The 15,966-nt window shown below is 42.7% G+C and overlaps 1 protein-coding gene across 1 annotated transcript in view; it reads left to right on the top strand.

Moving 5' to 3' along the window:
* TRABD2B (TraB domain containing 2B) overlaps positions 1-14,851 on the top strand; it is a 297,481-nt gene extending 282,630 nt beyond the window's left edge. Inside the window, exon 7 of the mRNA XM_050900913.1 lies at positions 13,881-14,851. Coding sequence (XP_050756870.1) covers positions 13,881-14,100 — 220 coding nt within the window. The 3' untranslated portion in view covers positions 14,101-14,851. The remainder of the gene's footprint in view (positions 1-13,880) is intronic.
* The last annotated feature ends 1,115 nt before the right edge of the window (positions 14,852-15,966 follow it).

Here is a 15,966-nt window from a genome sequence, read left to right as displayed (position 1 = left end):
GATTTCAATTTTATTTCATGAAACTAAATTCTTTATTGGTAACACATTAGGTATTTTTGTGAAATTTAAATCCATCATGAATATTAAATCCATATTTTTGAAGGCGAGCAAGTAACAAAATTGGAGCACACAAGATTTTTGAACAGTGAGGTATTTTTCAGCATTGGATATCCAAGAGCACTTTCTGTTCCTTCCTCCTCAGTGCTGATTAAGATTGAAAATACAATGCAAGATGTTTTATGGAACCTATTAAGAGCTTTCTCTTCCTTTCTTGTTTTCTACTTTTCATTTGGGATGTGTTGAGTAAAGATAGTCTATATTATATATTTATATCTGCACCAGTTTGGTGTATTTCTGACTTGGGCTGAACATAGCCCTACCATTGCTAGCTTTGTTAAGCCACGTAAGATCTGTCTGATGCAGCACAAACAAAACGTTTGCTTAGGATTCAATTTCAAGAAGGAGCAACTGCTGAGTTACGATAATCTCTTCCTCCATGATGCACATCCCCACTTGTTCCGCTGTTTCTCAGCCAGCACAGTCTCATTTCCTCACCCAGTGCCAGGACTCCTCTTGATTTTGGACAACCTGTTAAATTTTCAGTTCCATGGTTCTCCATTTTCTGCTTAAATTTGCTCTTTCTCCAATACTCTTTTTACTTGCCCTTTTTAACTCTGGCTGCGTGGACTTGGGATGAGCCCTGGAGCAAAGAGTAGGAAGGGACCCCTTCAGCATCTCCATCTTCATTCCCAGACCTCTGCGCTGACCTCCACCTCTCTGAGCTCACCTTGCAGGAGGCTTTGATCCTACAAACACTGCACTTCACTTTGCAGTCAGTCCATGCCAATGAAAGTGTGGGCTTTTGGAGCCTACAGCCTTCAGCAGAAACTCTTAGAGATGCGGGCATGTCTCACTTGTAGCTAGCATGTCTTTGTCATCTGGCATTACTGTAGACCGCAGTAGGTAGGAGGCATAGCTAGGTATCCTTCTTCATTTTTTAACCAGGAGGTAGATCTCCTCCATGTTATTTCATCTTCTTTGCTTTTCCTATCATTTTCACACAGATGTATGTGTGGCCAACACTGCAGACTGGACAAGACAATCAGCATTGGCTCCATTTATTCTTTGCTAAATTCATGGACATGGTAGAGCAGTCCAGGCTCTTTCTGCTGATGCTCTTCTTTCTCTTGACAACTTGGCAGCCTCGTGAGCAGTCTCTGTGATGGTGGCTGATGCCAGGAGTGCTGGGGGCCTGTTGGGGGCAAACTGGGGTCTAGACACCTACAATAATAACTTATTAGCAAAACGTTTATGCTTATGCATTGGATCAATTTTTTATTTCTGAGGCATCAGAAATGCACTTATAGTTGGCATTAGGCTGGAGAAGAGGTGCCTGTGGGCATAATTGTAGAAGCAAGTTTATTCTACCTACAGCTTGTTTTAATGTTAATATTAAGCTACCACAGTTGAATAGGTTAGACTCGATTTAAGTCTTGAGATTCCCATCCACAACTACTCAGTCATAAAAATAAGGTTTCAGAACTGGACCTATAGTACAAAGTGTCTCCTGTGGAGCAGGGCAAAAAAGGAGGGCACTTATTCCCCTGAAAGAGTTAACACTAAGTGAGTTTGACTGTCTTCTGTGTTAATGCAAGGCTTTTTCTTCATCTATTTTTAGTCTGTTCCAGCAGTGTATCCCACTGTGGTCTGGTATGCAAGAGCTTTGCTGTGAGGTTTGCAAACACTTGTATTTCTGTGTTGTGAGAACAGAGCATTTGTGTGTTACTGGAGCGTGTGTTCCTTCGGCGACTGAAAGGAAGGGCAGACCGCGCATGTGATCCATGCACATGTTTATTGTTGCCTGTGAATAACCATGTACAGCAAATGGGCTCTGGAAGAAAGCTTGTTAGCAGATGTCGTCATGGCTCTTCCAATTTATAAATATGAGCCTTGACATTTATGTTTTCCATATCCAGGGCTTTCACTAGCCAGATGTTCTGAGGATTGGCTCCTTGGAGCCACTTCTCATGGCATATTGTCTGTTGCACACAAAAAAAATAAAACCGTATTTCTGGCTTCTGTCAAACAGATAAGAAGGGAAAATGCACTGAGTATCCTCAGGTGAAGGGAATTCCTCTAAATCTGAAATGCACTTTAACACAGCTCTACAAAACTCTTTACGTTCACTCAGCTGAAAAATAAGTTGTCTGGTTTAACAGGCAGAGAAAATTCAATACACAGTAGCACTTTTACCCTGCTGTTTGGGGTGGGTGAAGAGTGAGGTTTGTGTTAAACTTGCAAGGCTGACTGCAGTTTCAGACGCTGTAAGAAGTGCTGAGTGGGCTCATGCCCAGGGTGAGTTGGATTCCTTAAGCACAGAAGTGGGTAGAAAAGCACCTGTGCTCCTTAAATTACAATTCTTGATACAGAGGTTTTTCCTTCAGCAAGTGTTGTGTTATCCCCGTCGAGCGGGGTGGTGGCCAGCTCCACATTCAGACTTACTTACAGTACTACTCAGCTGTCAAATGTGGCTGTTTCCATCTTCTTCAGAGCGAACTGAACTGCTCCCTAGACTGGTACAGCCAGCACTGACCCTGCAGGGAGGTTGGACCCCTGTGCACACGAGGTTTGGAGCTGTTGGGGTCAGGAGCAAGACGTTTCCCCACCGCTCAGGCTATGGAAGCAGCAGAAACCCACCCATGCCATGGCTGCTCCTTGCACTGCACCCATCAGGGAGAAAAGTTAATAGAGTTGTCAAAAGCTGGGTTTGGGTTGAAGATGGGACCTCTGAAAGGACACTGCTTGCTGTGTTAATGGCTGTCTGCCTCTCTGCCCCAGGGATACGCAGATGTGTTGAAGAGGTCACTTACCGTCTAAAAGCAAGAACAAACCTTCTCAAACACTGCAACTCTAAGTTGGACTTATTATATGTTTGAGTGATCTTCATATCTAGCAGTATCTAAGCCCTGAAAGATCGCAAATCTGCTGTTCCTCAAGGTAAAGCTCCAAAATTAGCAGAGCTACATAAAATCCATAAAATGTAAAAAACCTTCATCTTCCAGTGAGTTGCCATAAAGAAAAAGAAATGTCTTTAAAATTCAGTGGAAATGCAAACACACAACACTGTCAATGCTAGCCCAAAGGAAAAGGGTAAGGGATATGGGATTTATTTCTGGTTCAGCTATTCCCCTTCTGACTAGTGAGTTTCATGCCCTGTGAAATTAAGTGAAGAAAGTATGACAGAGAGGAAGACAACATTACTGTTGTGGTGGGCAGTTGGTTTATAAGAGGGGTTTAACCACAGTTATACTGTGGTAGCGGGTTTATCTAAGAAGACAGATCCATTGTAGAGTGAAACAGGAGGAAATTTGATTCCCTGACACTCCCAGCAGCGCAGGCTGTGCTGCCTGCTGAAAACCCAGCAGGACCCCAAAGGGCAGCTGTGGTCCAAGTCCAGTTACTCACTGGGATGAAGGAGAAGTAGGATTTATTTAAATTCATACAGTTCTAATGCTATAAAAGCCGGGTTCCTGCAATTATGAAAATGCCAGGCCAAATTCTGATTTCACTCAGATCTCCTCTTTACAATTCCTGAATAACTTAACTGAACAAAGTAAGCATTATACCTGGGGCCTGAGCCCACGACGCTGGAAGGCGAGGGAGCCAAGCCTATTGCCTGTGAGCTGCTGGGTGTCAGGGATGCCTCACGTAGCAGTACCGTGGAGAGACGTGTTGCGGACCATGCTCACAAAAGCTCGGTTCTGCAGAGACGCTTCAGGGTCCGGGTTATGACACCCGGCAGGGAAAGCTTTTGCAGCCTTTCCAGCCCTGCAGGCCAGCAAGCAGCTTTTTATGAGCCACCGATGGCATCTTCAGGCTTTCAGAGGGTTTGGAAGTGCTTGGGGAGAAGGATTTTATGCTGTGGCTGGTATCACCGTAGTTGCTTTGCAAGCAGCAGGAGGAACCCAAACCTTGTGGGCAATGCAGCAATTTAATGTCCTTGGCATTTCTGCCTGGTAGATATGCCCTATGAACCTTTTTTTGTTTTGAGAGTGAGTCTGTTGGAAAGAAAAAGAAGCCAGTGCTTTTGTTCAGTGGAACAAGCTTGAATTCAATACTGCTCCAAATAACGGGTTCAAAGATCTGACCCAACCTTAATTATTCTTACTAAGAGAGACTCTGGAAAAATACAAGCAGTGAGCAGGAAAGTGAGCCCAGTGAATTAGAGAGAAAAATGTGATACAGACTAAGCGGAGAGAAAAACTGTTACACGGAGATGGAAAAAGAACAGGGAGAAGGAAAAAGAAAATTAAAATCAAATGGAAAAATGCAGTATGTTGGACATCCATTTAAGCCAGTTTATATTTTGGTTGTTCATTCTGTTCCTTAATACATTGCACAGGCATCTTCTTAGCTGAAATAATTGTGTGTCTTAGAGAACAGTCTTGGAGAAAATACTTAATTTGACAGGATGTTTTAGGTATTTCCCCACTACTGCCTATTCTAAATCATTTTAAAATCTGGAGGGGAAAGTTGATATCTTTTACAATGTTTAACAAGAAAGTGACAGGGTCAAATATATACATCTCTATGAATGTATGTGTTCCCCAAGCACATCTAAACATGCATGGTTAATTCTGTGCATCTGCAAAAAATATTTGAGCCATAGGGCCCACACAATGCCAAACAAACACTTGCGTGCACATAGAAGAGGGCAGACCAAGTCACTCTGGTTCTAATTAATTGAAAGGTTGAGCCCAAGACATAAAACATGGATTATGATTTTGACCACCCCAAAAATGCCAATTGTTTTGCATGTGGAGCTGTATTGGTGAGAGCAGGCAGCTTGCAAAATACAGACAAAAGTTAGATATTCTGCGCATGCCTGGGATTTGATTCAAAACCACCTGATTGCAGCACCATCAAATTAACTCTTTACACGTTGTTTATCAGCAGGTTGCCCAAAAATCTTCACAGATTGCATCACTGGCAAGATTTTTACAATACTAAGCCCATCTGTGTATGCACCCTTGATGTTCTTGCTTACTTTGGCTGTAAAAACTGCAATCATTATCTGTCCAAGGACCAGTGAAACAAGTACTTTGTTATTTGAGCCATGATGATGAGTGCCTTAATTGCACATACAAATCAGGTACACAGCCAGATGTGTGCAGTGGGTGGGGGTGAGTTTGTGGATGTTTTTGAGCCCACATCATTATTTAGACTACCATGAACACATCCTGGCTCAGATGTCAGTGCAGAACTGGTGAAACAAAGGGCTCCGAGCTATCCCCTCTTGGCAAGGGCCAGGCCCTGGGTAAAACTGGGATGCATTATCCCAGCTCTGTGATTGCCTTGTCCCAGTACAGAATCGTGGGGGGATATTCTTAGGATATTAGAGAATCATCAAAGCGTTTCTTAGAAGGGCAAAGGAAAGAGCTAATGTTGTCATCTCCTGCCTCAGGACCACCCAGACACTCTACAACAAATCATGGGTCTTCAGCTACAGTATCTTGAATTATTGTTCACAGGGATTTTAAAGAATTTCATTTCTTTTTTTTTCCCCCACTTTTTTTTTTCCTTTTTTTTTTCCTTTTTTAAAGGATGACATGTAGTTTCCTGATGGGCTGGTTTTAATAAGGTTGAAATCTTTGTTGTTGCCAAATCAGAGAGGAATATAACATCTTTAAGTCATTAGATGGGAATGGGGTAATTACTCAGAGGGTGTGCTTCAAAGGTTATTGATTTTTACAACGTTCTGTGTTTTTACACCATTCTGCAGTTGTCTGGAAAGGAGCGGCGGGCCTGATTCTGCCACTGCCACATGTGTGGGTGCAGGATTTGTATTTGCAGGGTTTTCCTGAGGGACTTCAGGGAGGGAGGTTGAAAAAAGCCATACACAGTCTCCTCTGGGGATGGGGGAAAGCTAAACCTGACCACAAGGTGCAGGAAACTTTCCCACACGCTGGAAGTTCACTTCAGAAAAGGGCCCTCGGGCTGTGCTGGAGTTGTTTCTCACCTGCTCCTTCCCTACCTGCTAGATGCATCCTCATGTCCACCTTTGCATCACTGTGTCCCCATGCTTGGGGGACCCTCAGGCTGCATTGCTGTGACAGCAAACTCTTCTCCTCCTCTTTCCCCTGTCTCTGATGCAGCAGTCCCCACTGCCCCCGTCCCTTCCCATCCCATCCCCGTCCCCTCCTCTGGCCCCACAGCAGATGATACACTTTGCCTTAACAACGTGACCCACCTGTGGCTTTAGGATGCCCCTGTAGTGCTCAGCCTCGCTGCAGGTCAGTGTCACTCCAGGGCTGAATTTGTCATCGCGGAGATATTTTGCAGGTGGCCTGGGCAATCGGGACCTGCAAATCACAGTGAAAGTCTGCAAAACGCTTCACGTTGGGTTAATGCCGGTGGTGTCACACTAACACTTCAAGGTCTTGACTCAGATCAGAGTCAGGGGAGTAATAGAAGTAAAGTGATTTAACAAGGTTTTGATGGTTCCTCAGTGGGTGACACGAGGATAAAAACCAAATCTCCTGGCTTCCAGCCCATGGCCCATCCAGAGAGGGGACCAAAAATGCACCAGAGGCATTTGAGCTGCATTTCAACGTTGATCCTCCTCCTGCTTACACCATCATAGCCTCCCTGGAGCCCCTGATCCGAGTAAGCCACCTTCTCCTCCTTCATGTCAAACCTCAGAGCCAAGACCCCAAAGAGGGGACAGCAGGCTGCAGCCCTGCCGTGCCTGTTGTAGGGGAGCCGCTACGGGACCATGGAGGGGAGCTGCGTCTCCACCAGCTGCTGCTTTTTGTGCTGCAGAATCAGCAGCTTTCCTCTTCCCCACCCTACAGTCCCATCCCAGTTTAGGAACCCATCCTTACCAATCAGAGCCCTCACTGGGGCAAGAGCTTGGCTGGGGTTCAGGAGACCTGAATTCCAGAGATAGAGATCTTCAGAAGCAGCTCATTTCGCATACCTTAGAGACATGCCTTTGGGGGGAAAGGATTGTCCTCTGGAGACATCTCGTTCCCCACGAACTGTAGCAGGACCACAGCTGAATAGCTCCAACTACAAGCCTGCATCTGACATAGCTACAATTAATCCCACCCTTTAAATCCTCTTAAAGGCCAGGGCATCTGAAGGACTGCCCGTGATTCTCCTTGATGACACCTTCTGCAGGTGCTACTGACCGCCTCAGTCCTGCACGCTCAGGAGGTGAAGGTGTCTCACGTTACTTCCCTTCGCCCCCCAAGCATCCCATCCTTGTGTGCAGTGTCCTGCTCCCCACCGCCCCCCTTCCTGTGCTTCAGCACATGGTGACTGTGGCTCGGGGTCCTGGCATGCTTGTTCACGGCTTTCTGTCCTTTCAGAGCCAATGCCTGGTGAAACTTGTGCTTCCCTTTCCCTCTTTTCCCTCGATATCCTCTTCTTTCTTCTAGAGAGAAGCCATGGCAGACATGGTCCTAGCAAGGTGCAGGGCTGGGGGAATAGACCTCTATCAGCAGACATGCACTGCTCTTTGCCTCTGCACAGGGGTCGGAGGCTCACGGCTGCCCGCTTCAAGGAGGGGAATTGCTCGCTGTCAGTCTCTAGAGGAGCCAGAGCATTGAAATAAGGCTGGATCAGAGCTTGACGTTCCTCTCAGGTGGAAAGATGGTTCCCATTTGAGTCTCGTCAGAAGGAAAGCTCAGATCGACGGTGACGGGTTGTTGAAATGCTCCCGATGTTGTTGCCTGACCCCTCTATTGATAGCGTGGCTGCAGCTGCCTCCCTGCGACTCGGCAGCTGTGCTGCTGGCGGAGAGGGTGGATGCTTGCAGTGTGGAAAATGGCCAAAGATCTGGGTTCCCAATAACCCTGGAGTAAAGGGAAAATAGTAGAGATAAGGCTCTTCTTTGGCTCATCCCCTGTCTTCTCTGTTGGCCACAAACCAGTGTGTGATATTGCTTATTCATTCAGACATGCAAAGGCAGTTTCCTACACTACTGCAAGTAAGTAGTGGCCTCCTCTGGACCAAAACTGGATTCCCTAATCAGATCCAGGTTGGATTATTATTTTTTTTTAATGAACTGAACCTTGCGAAAGCATGAGCCTCTTGGCCTTGATCCCGCAAAGGACTTTAGGACGTGCTGAGTGGTAGGTATGTGAATACTAACCTTGCTGGAAGCACTCGTGTGCTCGCAGTGCTTAGCATCCTGCTAGTCTGACTTAGCATCCTGCAGGATTTATCCCTCAGGCTGCAAGAACAGTGTCCGTAAGGAAGGCAATGATGAAGAAATAGATGAAGCTTGGGGGGAACAGAGCCTATGCTGATCTAAAGAATCCCTTCCAGAAACACATCAAATAATAATATGAAAATTTCAGGAGACAGGGACTTCACATTCCCTTTAAGAGGTTACTCTAGTGGTTTTCACAGTTAAATCCTTGTGACTTATTTCTAGTGTGATTTTTTTTCCCCCAACGTACTCAATTTTCCTCTTGGTTGAGCACCTATTCTCTTCTTTCAAACGTGTGGTCAGACTTCTTGCCAGCCAGCTTGTTTACATACTGCAACGGGTGGGTCCCAGCACTTTAAGCAGATGTATTTTTCAAATCTTGATTAATAAATTTTGGTGACATAAATAGGTCTGGTTAGTTCCAAGAATAATTGTCTTCACTAGCAGAACATTATTTCTGATCACCAGAAAAATAATGTGATCAACTCCTTTCACATCTGTTCATTAAATGAAAAGGAAAAAAAATAGGGCAAAATTTGTTTGAAAAGAAACAGGAAGCATATGCTTAATATCACTTAAAAAAACCCCTAGCCATCATAAGGTTAACATCAAATCACAAATGCAAAACAGCCATTATTGTATTTACTCAAAAATTTTCTTTCAGCTTACTAGCTCTTTAGGTTTTCAGTTGAAACATGCATTTTTTCAGGGTTCAATCTATGCTGGCACATTGTCTTGATAAGCTTCTTTCATCAGATGCTATTGTAAGAAAGGCTGTCTGAGTCCACATTGGTTTACATTTATTAAAAATAGTTGTCATGTGTTTATATAGCTCCTTTGATCCAGAAAAATCCCCAAACGCTTTGTAAGTTATGCTTAAAAGGGTCATTTCCTCCGCCCTGAACAGAAACCGTGTTGGGACTGAGGCATGGCAGCAGATTAAAAATGCATAGAAATATCACCATAATTTGGTCGGTCCTTACCCCCTCAGAGCACCATCAGTTTTCCATGAGCTTCAGAACAGTTACTGGGACCATAAAGGCGGTTTGGACTTTGGGGGCAAAAAGTAGTGAAAAGACTGTCTTCCTGGAGATTGCATATTTTTCATGCACTTTCTTCTGCTTTGCAAATAAAGAAGCAGTGGTACCTACTGCACAAAGCATAGGGCTGGCAATATCTCAGCTAGACCTACTGTTTCCAGTTTTGGGCATCTCACTCCAGAGAAAACGCTGATCATCTAGACAGAGCCAGGGGAGAGCAGAAGAAAGGGTGGAGGGAAAGCACCTGAGGACTTGCAGAGAAAGGCGGAGGGAATTGTTTGTTTAAAAGAGAGAAGACTGAGGTGAAACATGGTTAAGTCTTCAAAACACATGAAAGGCTGCTGAGAAGAGGAAAGGAATAAACTTGTCCATGGGGACGGGAGAAGCCACGAACTTGCGCTGTAGCAAGGGAGCTTTGGTGAAACATTAGGCAGTAATTCTGGACGTCAGGAAAGGTGAAATGCTGGAATAGATGTCTGCAGAGACTCTGGAATTGCTATCATTGTAGGGTTTTTTTGAGACTGGATTAGACATAAATGTCAGGAGGGGGGTAGATTTTGTTCCTGTCTTTGGGACAGATGGGCCAGAAAGTCCCTTCTGGTCCTATCTTCTGTCATTTTGCTGTGGTGTCACGTGATCAGATGAGCCCTGCTTATATGGATAAACCAAGTCATGCTAAAAATTAGTTTGTGAGCTCCTTGCAAAGTCCTCGCAAGCTAAACCGGAACAGAAATTCCCCCAAAGGGTTGCATGTGTGTTTGTTTTCTTTTTGAGTTTTAAAATGCTCCCAAATCATCAAGGTGCTTTGGCACGCCCTCAGCGTAGAGGACTTGAATCATGTAATTGGATTCAGTAGGGTCTGTTCACAAAGCCTGTGCCTGAGGCCCCATTTTTGGGGAAAGTTTTACACGTTCTAATGATGGTAAGACAATGTGTGACTAATGCACTGATTTGAAAAACTGCCCTATTATCTGATCAAAAGTACAAGCTCATGAATATGATACTGCAGGTCATTTGGCTAAAAGATACCTGGAGTCTTCCAAATTTTTAAAACAATCCCATACACAGAAGCAAAAAAGAGAGGTATGAACAGTGGAGCCAGTGGTTGCCTGTTCACCACAGATGATCTGGAATGTTTTATTAAAGATGTTTTTATCAGACACAAAAGACTGAAATACAGAATGTCCTGGACTAGCAAGAGAAGGCGTGATAATAATTTAGATTGTTATCCCTCAGATCTGTGATTCATTTTTATTATTCTCTATGTTCATTTCAGGAATGATCAAAACCTCCCTGAGGACAGTGGAAGGTTTCCAGTGGAGTTCATGGGACTCTGCTGCTGCTTTCATCCTTAGGGAAGGTCCAAGGGTCAGTGAGATCCTATGTGCACGTGCAAACATGATCAGAGGGAGTTTGGAGAAGTCATCTCCTGACACCAGGGCCACCTCCAAGATTAGGTTGTAATCTAAACTGGCTGGCTAGGGCCCCTCTGTAACCCATAGGAAGAGAAGGACCCCGAGCAAGAGTAAGTACCCACCAGAGACCGGCACTGGAATGAGGTGGACCGCCTTCTGGAGAGGTTTCTCTCCCCATTCACTATAGAAACAGCCTAGACAAACTTGGACCAGAGGTTTTACAAGGAGTTTTGTAGCATTTGCTAAAAGGGATCATTCTCTTTAAATATCCCTAAACCACCTTGGCAGTCAGCTAGAAGTAGAGTTGCATTTAAGAAAATGTCTTACATGGATAAACTGTGATTCACTTGCTATTAGCATGCTTTGTACGTGTTAATGGAAATGCACTGTTCTTCTCTTGTAAAGCACTTAAGAATTTTTAAAAAAAAAACAACCCCACCTAACAGTATTTATCTTAACAAGGAAGCCTTTATAGAAATCTAATGTCTTGAAAACAGAAAATGACATCGCTGAGTGAGGAGAAGAGTGGTCAAAAATTCTCAGGTCTTTTGACAGGAAACCCTGGGATTTTAAGTAAACTGTAGGATTTTTTTCCCAAAAAAATACCTGTTTTCAAGGGAGAAAAAATATCAACAAAAAGCCAACAAAACACTTCTGGCAGTTGACTAGAAAATGTAAACATCATACAGAAATGTAAAATGTTGATTTAAGGCTGCTTTAGGAATCCCTTAGGTGTAGTTGGCTGATGAATGGGCTCGTGATTCTTTTATGGGTTCCCTGGACAGCCTGTGTCTCCCATCTCACACAATACGTCCCTGAGGTGCAGAAAGACAGTTTGCACGAGGGACATTTTAATCTCTCTGGAGGATCAAGGCCATAGAATGTGTCAGGAGCAGGATACACCCAAACTGCAAGTCTGAATGGCATTTTGGCAACGTTTTTTAAATTGAAAATGAAAATCAGACCCTCCTTGCGGTTTAAAATTTAATTTAGGGCTAAATTGTGTAGTTCTGTAAAGTGACAAACAGTAACCGAAAGGTGAGTACAAGCACCTACCCATACTTACCTTAGGGAAAACCGGTACAGGGGAAAAACCCCAAAACTGAGATCCCACTGTCAGTGTTGCCAGATCTGTGGACCACAGCATCGCTCAACAGGATAAATGAGATCTGGATCAGAAGTTGGAGCATGACTGCATTTCTGTTGAATTATTCAGAGCATGTAGTACCTAGTTTTGTCAGAAGTGATGATGCTTTGTATTCGCTGTGGGAAGGCCATTCATACTTGATGTTACGTATATTACAGGAGCTTGGATACGCAGTGCCTAATCTGATATCATTCTTGCCAGCACTAAATTAACCGCTCAAAAAAGCTGGACAAATTTGAAACAGCGGCATTAGCTTATCCCAGATCAACTCTTTGTATTAAGTCACTGCAGCGGTTTTGATGCATTATAGCAGAAGGTCTAAAGCTATGTGTCTTGTATCATCAGTTCAAGACATAAACCAACCACTCACCATGGGAATTTAGATAAGAGCTTTCTCCGGCAAGGCTTGATTTCAGAATTCTCTATTTACAGCAGTTAGTTCCTCTGGAACAAGCATGGCTTCTCACTGTCAAAGTCCTAATACTGGTTAGATGGATTATCTGCTCCCATGAAGCATTTCCCATGTCTTTAATTCAAGACTGCCTTTTCTTTTTAGTCTAATTCATTGCACATTAGTTAAGATCACTTCTAGCTATGGAACAACTATCCCACCCAGAAGATGTGGTGACAGTATAAAGGATGAGGGAAGAAATGAAATTAATTATCCCAAAACCCGGAGTGAAGTGTAATGTGCAGTGATTGTCTATTGGATTCGATGTTGACCCATGTGTGTGTTTACCAGTGCCCTCTTCTGGGTGGACTCTAATCTTCTCACAGTTTGTGATTGACTCAACACATTTGAAGCATCTGAGCTAAAAGCTATCTTGGTATTGCTTAGAGAGAAAAAGACAAAAGCCTCCATTGCTACTAAATTCTATTTCTGTGCATGAATCTGGAGCAAGGTATTGGTCGTTTTATCTGATATTATGCAAGACGCAGCCTTTTTCTTCCAAGGTCAGGATTTCAGATACCGTACCAAAATATTTATAGGACTGCATAGCTTCTTACCCCATAAAAAATTATTTCACAGTCATTTTCAGTGCCTCCGAATCCCCTTTACGGAAGATTTAGAAAGTAACACAGAGAATCTGCAGGTATTAGTGTCACATCTTGTTTTCAGGGGAACTTGTCTTTTTTCTCCTTGCTCCACAGCAGAATGCCTTGTTTTTAAGTCCAGAATCCACCTTGCACAGTTTGCATGCTTGGTTGTGCTGCTCTGTGGCAACTGGTGGATTATGGATCATCCAATAATGGATGCAATGGAAGCATTTTATGAAATGGAGATTACAGCTTAAAACTTCCAAATCAATTATAAATGGACCTTTTTGACCTTCAGTGTCACGGGAGTCATGATGAATTCCAACCTGCAAATTCAAATCAAAGTACTAACTCAAGCTGCAATCAATAAGCAATCACACCGCTATTGAGGCAAATCCACAGACAGGGAAACTTCACACTGAGTCTGGTTTTGGCATTCTGATTTGATCCAAAACGGCTTAAAGCCAGGAAAAGAAATGAAGCTGCTTGGTCTCCTGTGCTCAACGTTATCAGTTGTGTAAGAGGATCCTGAGAAATTCTTTATGGCTTGTGAAACAGAGGAAGAACATGTTTTGTGGCCCCTCCTGGACTTAGTGTCCAGTCCCTGCTAAGTAAGACATGTCTCTGAGACATGACAAATTTTGAGACCTTTGGTGGCAAGAAGGAACCTAAGAACATAAGAATGACATCATCCTGGGTCAACACAAAGATACATCTCTCACAGTCTCTGATGCTGGCCAATAATGGATACTTTAAAAAATGAGTGCAATAAGTTAGGTATATCAAGAGTGATCCCTCCTTTGGCTATATTCTACCAGCAGCCAGAAGCTGAGGGACATCCTGAAGCAGAGCTGTTTGCAGATCATCTCACTTATCAGCCCCTGGGGTTCTCCCTGCATGTCTAATGCATGCAAACAATAATAATAATTGTGATTGTCATTGTTGTTACTACCACATAGAATGACAGCTCACAGAGTAAAGGGTTCACCTGTTTAATTTCTTTCTCTTGTGTTTTCTTTTAGCACCACCACATTGCCTTCCTATATCAGGATAACCAATGGCTACATCACAGTCAAACCTCCCATTTGGATTTCAAACCGGCTGGATCACAGACCGCGCTCAGATCGCCCATCCCAGCCTCAGCCTACAAGCTCAGCTTCAGCCAGCCCTTTATGGCCATCAATAACTTCTCTCTGCGTGGCCATAGCTTCTTTTCTCCTGAATCTACTGCAGCCTTCCTGACCACATTAGTATTACGTGCAATCCCTTGGAATAGAGAAGAGAGATAATTTATGAATGAATTGGAGGTTAAGACAACAACAGTTACAAGCTGGACCTTCTCAGTGACTCAGTAGTGCCTTCTAGCTGATTTTGTCTCTTTGCCCAGATACATTTTGAAACTCTAAAGCTTTATTGTAACACTGACTTACATCTTCTTTTTGTAGAAGGATCTTTATTTCCCATAGTGCTATGGGGTTTTGTAAAATATACATGTTCATATAAAGAAAAAAAAAGAAAAAGAAAAAATGTATTTATTCAACTGGTAAACTTATTTTTCTTGTTGTATATGTTAATAACATCCCTATTAATCAGTAGCGATGGTGAAACAGATAAATTAATATTTTCTATATTTGTTTTCTAACTGACAACTCTGCAAATGTCTGACCTGACACCAAATGAATGCCTTCTTTGTTTCTTTAACCATTACTTTTTACAGCAACTGTCCAATAAGTACATTTCTGCTGAACTTCTTTATTTTACTTTTTTTTATCTCATTAGCATAGCTTACACTGAATAAAGCAGATCCTGCTCTCTGTGGCCTATGCCCGTTAGATAAATAGGTGCATTCTTAATTTGTTAGCTGCTACAACCTAAAATACCAGTTATTTTTATATGACTTAGTAAGTCATTAGTCAAGATAACCCTCTAAGTTCCCCTGTTGTCTTTAACTAAACTATTTAACTTCTTTGGAAATTACCAATTTCCCTCTGCCCTGGGATTAATTCATTAGCTAACGCAAATTAAGATACCTTTTTCTTAATAAAAAATTGCTTTTAAAGTCTGGAATAATCCCACTGGAATTATTTTCTTCTCTCCCTCATTTTATATAAACACAAGCCTACAACTTTTCCCAGAGTAAATGAGAACAGAACTTGGTCTGTCTATAGGGTATAAAGATGTCGTATCCTGTTAATCTATAGAGCTTCTTTGTACCGGTTGTATTAAGGCAGATGGACAACCTGGAGGGCAAAAAACATCTACAAATTCGTCTTCATCTTGCTATTATGATGCTTAGAGCCGATATCTCCATGCTGAATTATGGCTTGTCCAAAATCTGTTCAAGACCACAGGAACCAAATTAACCCCTGTGTCATGGAGACATACAGAACGTTCCTCCGTTTGTAGACTATGGTACCTCTGTTGACTTAGATGGAAAAGTTATGACACCTTACACTCACTGAAAAATTTGCTCCCTATCCAAGCAGCTACTTTTCATGAACACAATGAACAACTTCTATGGGAAAAAAACATGTCCATCTTAAAAACTATTACGTTTAATAAGGCATGTTGATTTTTTTTTCCCCAACAAAACATGATGAAAAATCCCTTTGGATACAAGGGTTTCAACCAGAAAATTAATTTTGGTTGAAATAGTGGTTTTCTTTCTAAGTTGTCTACAAACCAAAAATTAAAAATAAGTGTTGAAAACATCTTTGTTAAAAAAGAAGACTCGAAAAACAGAAAGATACAATGCAAACTTTTCTTTACAAAAAAGCAGTGCTTTTTCACCTTGGAAAAAATATCAGATGATAATGATGATGATTATAATGATAATAATAATGCTGATAAAAGTCTGAGTGAAAACAGTCACGTCAGTTTCCCACGAGCCCTACAGTCTGGTCTCCAGGACTGCAGATGATTCCATGCAATCTTCAAGTCTCTGCAGTGAGAGAGAGTTTAGGATTCACGGTTTGTTTGTCGTCATACCAGTTAATTCAGGAAAGTAGGTTAAAAAATAATTAGACTACAAAAGGCTACATGGTTTTATTTGAAACCATGATGAAATATGGAGCTTTTCCATCATGCATCCCAACCCATTGCCTTGCA

This window comes from Gymnogyps californianus, chromosome 8 (assembly GCF_018139145.2).
Source record: "Gymnogyps californianus isolate 813 chromosome 8, ASM1813914v2, whole genome shotgun sequence".
Taxonomy (NCBI): domain Eukaryota; kingdom Metazoa; phylum Chordata; class Aves; order Accipitriformes; family Cathartidae; genus Gymnogyps; species Gymnogyps californianus.
Note: the sequence above shows the minus strand (reverse complement) of the source record. Positions and strands in the feature narration are given on the sequence as shown.